This window comes from Geospiza fortis, unplaced genomic scaffold (assembly GCF_000277835.1).
Source record: "Geospiza fortis unplaced genomic scaffold, GeoFor_1.0 scaffold313, whole genome shotgun sequence".
Taxonomy (NCBI): Eukaryota; Metazoa; Chordata; class Aves; order Passeriformes; family Thraupidae; genus Geospiza; species Geospiza fortis.
The window spans coordinates 427,514-436,847 of record NW_005054582.1 but is presented as its reverse complement, the minus strand read 5'-3'; the positions used below and the strand labels follow the sequence as shown (position 1 = coordinate 436,847).

At 46.1% G+C, this 9,334-nt stretch overlaps 1 protein-coding gene across 1 annotated transcript; it reads right to left on the bottom strand.

The window, feature by feature from the left end:
- Positions 1-2,876: 2,876 nt before the first annotated feature.
- SYT11 (synaptotagmin 11) lies at positions 2,877-9,320 on the bottom strand. Its single transcript, XM_031064345.1, has 4 exons — positions 9,301-9,320; positions 8,052-8,925; positions 7,172-7,292; positions 2,877-4,197 (listed from the first exon to the last, which is right to left on the bottom strand). The coding sequence occupies exons 1-4, from the start codon at positions 9,318-9,320 to the stop codon at positions 3,887-3,889; spliced, it is 1,326 nt and encodes a 441-aa protein (XP_030920205.1). The 3' UTR covers positions 2,877-3,886.
- Between the last annotated feature and the right edge of the window lie 14 nt (positions 9,321-9,334).

Here is a 9,334-nt window from a genome sequence, read left to right as displayed (position 1 = left end):
GGTTGTTGCCCACGGTCACACAAGGCAAAGGCAGCAAAATTAAAGTGATTTAATTTTTATTTGCACGCTCAATGTGCCTTAACAAATTCAACATACAAGGTAGCATTACAGAATGTAGGTTAGCTTATAGCATTATGCAGTTTCACACAGGTTGAGTTAGGTTTTTTTGCCTTTTATTCTTTTTTTTTTATTATTATTATTATTATTTATTTTTTTCCACACAAAGTTGTAACTGTCCAAGTTCATTTTACAATAGAAGACACAAGGTAAAGAATAACCACACCTGGGAGATTTTACAGTGAGTCTGCTGTCACTTACTGTCTATTTTATGTTTTAAAAATATATATATCTGCACATTTTCAGTTTCCTATTATTCCAGAAGAGTGTTGGAGCTACTCCTACCTGCCCGACAGCCTAAGTCTATTTACCCTGAGCATGTTTCCTTGACAAGAAATTCATTTTTTTCCTTTCAACTAAAGGAATCTTAAGATCATCTAGGCTTAGTCATGCTTTTCACACCAAAGGGAGAAGGGAATTTTGTTGCTGCTTTTAGTCCTGGTCGCATCTTTGGAGTGGTGTTGGAAAGCATGTTCTGAGGAAAAGTGGTGAAAAGTTGCTTGAATCGCAGCAACACAATTGCTTAGTGCAAAAAAATCAGGATTGAAAGAGATTTACAGCAATTTCCAAAGGGGGGGGACTCGTTCTCTGAGCCACAGAGCTCGAGCTAGAAAAGAGTTTAAGACACTGATAAAATCCACTGCAGCCTCAGGCAGAAATCCTGCTCGTGGGGATGGCGAAGGGGGAAAATCCACGTTTGTGTTTGCTGGGAAATGGAGCCACAGCCTGGGGGGGAGACTCACAACATGAGAAAAATTCAGCTTTCCAAACAGAATGCCTTCGGGAGAGATGCCAGAGCGGCCTGCTGCTCCCTGGGGAGCCACGAGAGCCTGGCTCAGTTATTCCCATTTCAGGGCAGAGAAGGTGAAAAAAATCATTTTCCCAACAGGGATCTAAAATTCAGCAGCTGAGTCCTGTAAGTAGTTAAATGATCTTAATTTTTTTTTTTTTAATTTCATCTGTAATTTGCATTTCTATTTGCATCCCAGAGGGCTCAGAGCAGTCTGGCTGCCTGGGAGCAACCAAAGATTTGAAAATGTTTGAATTTCCTTTCCTGAAAACCTGGGGCTGTCGAGAGGAGCCTCTTTGTAAACCCAATTCTGCTTCTCCAGAGCCCAGGAACAATTTTAATGCTAATTATTTGTATAATTTTAATTATAATTCTTTATAATTCACCAATTACCATGAATGATTTGCTGCCAGATATCACCTTGATCTGTGCCCTGGCTGGGCTGTGAGCAGAATTCCCAAATCCAGGATGCTCTGCTTGCATCCACAGGCGGCTCCAGGGCTGTGTGAGCACAGCCAAACTTCATCAGCTCCTGTTCCAAATTCCTGCAGGGTTAAAACAGCCTCAAGTCCCTCTGGTCAGGGAATTCCTCCCCTTGCAGGTGATTCCCAGAGTCTGAAATCAGGATTGCAGGATTCTCCCAAACTCCAAGGTCTGGCCCGTTTTGAGTGCCAGGCTTTGCCCTGTTTTGGGAGCTGCAGGATCATTTCTGACACAAACTGACCCCAGCATGGATGAAAAGAAGATTTGTCACCTTGTCATGGACAAGCTCTGCCTCCAGGACCTTTGCTGAGCTCAGCTTTGTGCTGCCATTAAACAGAAAGGATCAGAATTTGCTGTGAAATGTTTAAAAGTTTCCTTACCAATCAACGACACATCGGTGTTTGGGTTTTCTTGGAGAAAAGAGAGGATTAAATAAAAGAAACGGAGCAGGATTCAATGCACAGAGAGGATTAAATCAAATCAAACCGAGCAGGATTTCCCCAATTCCTGCATCCTGTGTCACCCCCACGTGGCAAAAGCAACGGGATCACTTTGGTGGGGTTTGGATTTTCCAGTCCAACCTGGGGTGTGGTGACCCCACAGCTCCCCCAGGAACATCACAAGGACAAAGATTTCAGTGCCTGACACGGAATGATTTCTTCTCTGGAGGCCAGTGCCATTTTCCCTGTATTTTCCTTTTGTGCCAGTGCAGAATTCTAACCCAGCTCTACATGGAAACGTGGTTGGGACTCCCAAACCAGCACAGAACAGAACTGCAAGAACCAATGGGCAGGCAAAACTAACAAGAAACTCGAGGAATTCAACAGCAGAATTGAGAAACTTTGGGAGAAGCCTCATGAAGACAGGCCAGTCTTGGTGAATACCAGCAAAGACAGCTCGGCACAAACACAACTTCCATAGTGACAGATAATTAATTGTATTAAAACCTGCAACTTGATATTGGCAGTTATACTAATTTCAGTTTGTAGTAGGCATGCAATAGCGTGATTACACTGGTATATATATTTTCGTGGTACCTTTTGTTTTTATTTCTTTTCTTTCTCCTCATTTATTCCCCGTTTTTTTTAGGATTTTAGTGCCCTGCAAGAACCACATCAACTAAAGAGAACTTTGTTTTTTGTTGTTATTTCTTTCTTATCATTTATTCCCCATCTTATTTTATTTTTTTTGTAGAATTTTAGTGCCTTGCAAAACCACATCAACTAAAGAGAACTTTTTCTTTGAATTATTTCTTTCTTATCATTTATTCCCCATTTTTTTCGGATTTTAGTGCCTTGCAAAAAACACATCAACTAAAGAAATTTTTTTTTTTTTTCTTATCATTTATTCCCAATCTTATTTTATTTTTGTAGAATTGATTCCTCAATTTTTTAGGATTTTAGTGCCCTGCAAGAACCACATCAACTAAAGAGAACCTTTTATAATTATTTTTTTTTTCTTATCATTTATTCCCAATCTTATTTTATTTTTGTAGAATTGATTCCTCAATTTTTTAGGATTTTAGTGCCCTGCAAAAACCACATCAACTAAAGAGAACCTTTTTTTTTAAAAATTATTTTTCTTATCATTTATTTCCCATCTTATTTCATTTTTTGTAGAATTTATTCCCCATTTTTTTAGGGTTTTAGTGCTTTGCAAAAACCGCATCAACGAAAAAGAATTTATTTTTTTAATTATTTCTTTCTTATAATTTATTCCCCAATTTTACGATTTTAGTGCCTTGCAAAAACCACGTTAACTAAAGAGAACCTATTTTTTTAAATTATTTCTTCTCATTTATTCCCCATTTTTTTACTATTTTAGTGCCCTGCAAAAACCGCATTAACTAAAGAGAACTTTTATTTTTAAATTATTTCTTCTCCTTTATTCCCTTTTTTTTTTTAGTTTTTTAGTGCTTTGCAAAACCGCATCACCTAAAGAGAACTTATTTTTTTAATAATTAATTTCTTATCATGTATTCCCCTTTTTTTTTTAGTTTTTTAGTGCTTTGCAAAACAGCATCACCTAAAGAGAATTTTTTAAATAATTAATTTCTTATAATTTATTCCCTTTTTTTTAGTTTTTTAGTGCTTTGCAAAACCGCATCACCTAAAGAGAATTTATTTTTTTAATAATTAATTTCTTATCATTTATTCCCCCTTTTTTTAGTGCTTTGCAAAACCGCATCACCTAAAGAGAACTTATTTTTTTAATAATTTCTTCTAATTTATTCCCCCTTTTTGTTTTTTGTAGAATTTATTCCCCGTTTTTTTTTAGCATTTTTAGTACCTTGCAAAACCCACTTTAACTAAAGAGAAACTTTATTTTTTTTTCATCGTTCCTTCTCATTTACACCCCGCTTCTTAACCATTTCAGTACCCTGCAAAAACCCACATCAACTAAAGACAACCAACCAGCTGCTGCTTCTCAACTCGACTTTAGTCCTAGCGCTAAACCAAGCTTGGAGCGCGTCCTAGGCGGGGCCTAAGCCCGGGTTTAGTACTCGCTCAGGCTGTGCCACTTGGCCACGGCCTTGCCGGGGCTGTCGCACACCTGGTGCCAGTGCTCGGAGCCCGCGGCGCTGGCGCTGTGCGCGCCCAGGATCAGCCGCCCCACCACCTCGTTCTTGGTGGTGCGCTCGAAATCGATCACCAGGAACTCGATGCTGACGTCGGGCAGCAGATCCGCCGGGATGTCGTAGCTGAAGGACTCGTTGAACACGGGGTTCAAAGTGCATTTCTTCACGTGGGTTTTCTTCTTGGCGATGCGCTTGCGGCCGTAGTAAACGTTCACCTTGACGTAGGGGTCTGCAGAGGGGGGGAGAGGGCAGCCAGTGACACGGCCCAGGGAGCTCCAGCACGGCCTGGGGGGCACTGGGAGGCTCTGGTTTGGGTCGGGAAGGACTTAAAATCCCATTCTGCTCATCCTCATCCCATTCCACACCTTTCTCTAACCCAGACAGAGGTCTGGGCTCTGGTTTGGGTCGGGAAGGACTTAAAATCCCATTCTGCTCATCCTCATCCCATTCCACACCTTTCTCTAACCCAGACAGAGGTCTGGGCTCTGGTTTGGGTCGGGAAGGACTTAAAATCCCATTCTGCTCATCCTCATCCCATTCCACACCTTTCTCTAACCCAGACAGAGGTCTGGGCTCTGGTTTGGGTCGGGAAGGACTTAAAATCCCATTCTATTCATCCTCATGTCCCATTCCACACCTTTCTCTAACCCAGACAGAGGTCTGGGCTCTGGTTTGGGATGGGAAGGACTTAAAATCCCATTCTATTCATCCCTATGTCCTGTTCCACACCTTCGACTACCCCAGGTAGAGATTTGGGCTGGGAGGGACTTAAAAATCCCATTCTGCTCATCCCCATCCCATTCCACACCTTTCTCTACATAAGACAGAGATTTGGGCTCTGGTTTGGGCTGGGGGGGACTTAAAATCCCATTCCACACCTTTCTCTACCCCAGGCAGAGGTTTGGGCTCTGGTTTTGGGCTGGGGAGGAGTTAAGATCCCATTCTACACATCCCCATCCCATTCCACACCTTCCTCTACCCCAGGTACAGGTTTGGGCTCTGGTTTGGGCTGGGAGGAATCTCAAAATCCCATTCCACACCTTTCTGTGCCCCAGGTAGAGATTTGGGCTGGGAGGGATTTCCAAATCCCATTCTACTCATCCCCATGTCCCATTCCACACCTTCCTCTACCCCAAGAGGCTCCAACCTGGCCTTGGGCACCTCCAGGGATGCAGGGGCAGCCACAGCTGCTCTGGGAAATCTGTTTTCAGTGTTTAATCCCAAATGTCCAAAGATTGGGGAGCTCAGGAGTTTCAGCTCCTCAAACCCCAGTTTGGGTGCAAGGGGATTTTTGGGCAACGTTCTCACAGAACCATGGAGTGGTTTGGGTTGAAATAGACCCAAAAACTCATCCAGTGCCATAAGCAGGGATATTTTCCACCATCCCAGGCTGCTCCAAACTCTCCAACCTGGCCCTGGGTTCTTCCAGGGATCCAGGAGCAGCCACAGCTTCCCTGGGAAATCTGTTTCCATGTGTTTAATCCCAAACATCCATAGTTAGCTCAGGAGTTTCAGCTCCTCATCCCCCCCAGTTTGGGTGCAAGGGGATTTTTAGTGGGGGCAATGCTCTCATAGAACCATGGAATGGTTTGAGTTGAAATAGACCCAAAAACTCATCCAGTGCCATGGCAGGGATATTTTCCACCATCCCAGGCTGCTCCAAGCCCTGTCCAACACTTCCAGGGATCCAGGGGCACCCACAGCTGCTCTGGGCACCTGTGCCAGGGCTGCCCACCCTGCCAGGGAGCAATTCCTGCCCAAAATCCCACCCAGCCCTGTCCTGGCACTCACAATCCATCCCGCTCCCTGCAGCACTGGAAATCCACCCTGAGGTCACCCCAAATCCCTCTGCTCCCCACCCTGAGCACCCCAGCCTTGCTCAGGAGCCCCACAAAGGCTCGAGGCACTTCCCGTCCATTTGCAATCATTTGCTGCCAGCACAAGGTACCGGGAAAGAAAAAATTTCAAACAAAGCCTCCCTTTTCCCCCCAGCTGCTCTTTATGCAGCCTCTGCATTACAATCAAGAAACCAGGCACTGAGGGAATTTTGTTTTTTCATTCCACACAAGTTTTGAAGGCCCTTGCTTAGCTGGCATTGCCTTTCTATCACCTTTTATTTTTTCTTTTCACCCAGCTGCTGGATTTTCAGCAGCTGAGCCCCTCAGGCTCTTGAGAAGTGCCCTGAATGTCTCACCAAAGCTGCCTTGGGTGATTGAGGGGTTTAGGAGCTCAGATTCCACTGATTTTTTGTGGATCTTTAGTACCTGAGCCCCTCAGGCTCTTGAGGAGCATCCTGAAGGTCCCACCAAGGCTGCCTTGGGGTATTGAGGGGTTTAGGAGCTCAAATTCCACTGATTTTTGTGGATTTTCAGCAGCTGAGCCCCTCAGGCTCTTGAGAAGTGCCCTGAATGTCTCACCAAAGCTGCCTTGGGTGATTGAGGGGTTTAGGAGCTCAGATTCCACTGATTTTTTGTGGATCTTTAGTACCTGAGCCCCTCAGGCTCTTGAGGAGCATCCTGAAGGTCCCACCAAGGCTGCCTTGGGGTATTGAGGGGTTTAGGAGCTCAAATTCCACTGATTTTTGTGGATTTTCAGCAGCTGAGCCCCTCAGGCTCTTGAGAAGTGCCCTGAATGTCTCACCAAAGCTGCCTTGGGTGATTGAGGGGTTTAGGAGCTCAGATTCCACTGATTTTTTGTGGATCTTTAGTACCTGAGCCCCTCAGGCTCTTGAGGAGCATCCTGAAGGTCCCACCAAGGCTGCCTTGGGGTATTGAGGGGTTTAGGAGCTCAAATTCCACTGATTTTTGTGGATTTTCAGCAGCTGAGCCCCTCAGGCTCTTGAGAAGTGCCCTGAATGTCTCACCAAAGCTGCCTTGGGTGATTGAGGGGTTTAGGAGCTCAGATTCCACTGATTTTTTGTGGATCTTTAGTACCTGAGCCCCTCAGGCTCTTGAGGAGCATCCTGAAGGTCCCACCAAGGCTGCCTTGGGGGGTTTAGGAACTCCATCACAAATGAGTGATGGAGCACTCAGAGCAATCCAAAACCCTCAAGAAGAATTTGAATTTTAAAAAAAAACCAACATATATACAGGCAAAATCTTCAGCTAAAACAAAGGGAAAAAAAAAAAAACCAACCCTGCGGGTGAACGTGGGGATTTCTGTTTTTTCCCAACCCACTCAAAGGTGGAGAAAATAGCTTCTACCTGAGAGGCCAGTGATGTCCATCTTTGGCAAATGCCTGGCCTTCAGCACCACCACGGTCATCCTCTGTGCCACGGGCTGGTAGGACAGGGACACCTGCAGCTCCCCTCTGCTGATGCACTTCTGCCAGAAAAACACACACAGCTCCTCAGCACGGGCTGTTCTCCACTCTGGGAGGCCCCCAGAATTTCCTTTCCGTGCGTTAAATGTATCAAAAGTAGGAAAAGGAGCCCCAGGGGTCTCAGCTGTAAGGTGGATAAATCAGGAAAAATATGGGTTTGTGGGGAAAACGGAATTTGTGGCTGGGGGTCTGCATTATTCCTGCTTGTAGAACCACTGAGGCTCCTGGATCAAAATCTCTGGGGTCAAACGTGGGCATATCTCACCAAAAATATGAAATTGTGGTAAAAACAGAATTTATGGCTGAGGATCTGCATTATTCCTGTTTGTTAAACCACTGAGGGTCCTGGATCAAAATCTCTGGGGTCAAACATGGGCATATCACACCAAAAATATGAGTTTTGGGAAAAAACAGAATTTGTGGCTGAGGTTCTGCATGATTCCTGTTTGTTAAACCACTGAGGGTCCTGGATCAAAATCTCTGGGGTCAAACACAGGCATATCTCACCAAAAATATGAATTTGGGGAAAACCCAGAATTTATGGTTCAGAACCTGCATCATTCCTGATCTGAGGCTCCCAGATCAAAATCTCTGGGGTCAAACACAGGCATATCTCACCAAAAATATGAATTTGGGGAAAACCCAGAATTTATGGTTCAGAACCTGCATCATTCCTGATCTGAGGCTCCCAGATCAAAATCTCTGGGGTCAAACACAGGCCCAGGAGTCACCCCCCGTGGAAGCAGGGCGAACACACTCACTTGTATGTTCCTTTTGAGGATCTCCCTGGTGAGCTGCACCTTGCCCGTGCTGGGATCCACCCCTGCCAGGGGCACCATCACCTCCCCAATCACATCATCCCGGGAGAAGCGGTCGAAGCTGAGCACCAGGAAGTGCAGCACCAGGTCCTGCAGCTGGCTGTAGGGGATCCCATAAAAGGTGAAGGTCTCGTCGAAAACGGGCTCCAGGGTCTTGCGGAGCACGCGGGTCTTGACGCGGTGCCTCTTGTCGGGCAGAATTGTCATCTTGATGTAGGGGTCGGAGCTCTGGGTGTGCTCGTCCATCACAGGCAGCCCGTGGGCCTCCTGGATGGTGACCACCAGGGCCTTTTTGGGGAAGTTGTAGTCCACTGAGAAAGTCAGGTCTCCCAGCATGACGTCGTCGCCCGGAGAAGAGGGAGAGGAGGTTTTGCTCCCTCCCGGAGTGAGGCTTTGATCTGGGCTGAGTTCATCTCCATAATCCACTTTGATGGGGAGCTGCTCCACCTGGGGGGGTCCATCTGGAGCCTTGCTGGGGCCCGCCAAGCCAGCCTCAGCAGCATCCACCAGGAGGTTGCCCCTGCTGCCCCCCTCCTTGGCCGTGCCGCTCTTGTCTCTCCGGATCCGGTTGATTTTCTTCTTGTTGCTCAAGGTCTCCGGGTAGATGCTGATGCCTTTCAGCATGTGGATGAATTTGTAAGGGGGGGTTTTGTGCTTCTTTTCTGCTTGCTGGTGACAGCATGTCCACACAAAGACTGTGACTGAGACGGAAACCACCAGCACGGTGGCTCCAATGAGTCCTGCCACCACGGGGGACACATCTGCGGGAAGACAAGGCAGTGAGGAGCAGCACACCTGGCTGCAGATCCACACATTCCTGTCATGCTTTTAATTCTAAGATCTGCCCACCACAGCTTCCCCAGACATCATTTTTTATCTCTAAATTTATTTCTCACACTCCTAAGGCATGCCTGACCCATGTTCCATGAGTTAAGGAAAGATCTCTGTCCTTCCACCACAGGGGACACATCTGCGGGAAGACAAGGCAGTGAGGAGCAGCACACCTGGCTGCACACCCACACACTCCTGTCACACTTAATTCTGGCATTTGAGTATCACAGCTTCCCCAAAATTTATTTCTCACACTCTCAAGGCATGCCTGACCCGTTTCCCATGAGCTAAGGAAGGATCTCTGTCCTGCCACCACAAGGGACACATCTGTGAGAGGACAAGGCAGTGAGGAGCAACACACCTGGCTGCAGATTTACACATTCCTGTCGTGCTTT

Bases quoted from the DNA above. Each gene is read 5' to 3' on its own strand.
- SYT11 (XM_031064345.1), bottom strand. From the start codon at position 9,320: ATGTGTAAATCTGCAGCCAG. The intron at 7,293-8,051 runs GTGAGTGTGTTC...TTTTTCTGGCAG, and splicing joins TCCTCAAAAGGAACATACAA to AAGTGCATCAGCAGAGGGGA. The intron at 4,198-7,171 runs GTAGAAGCTATT...CCCCCTCTGCAG, and splicing joins GGACATCACTGGCCTCTCAG to ACCCCTACGTCAAGGTGAAC.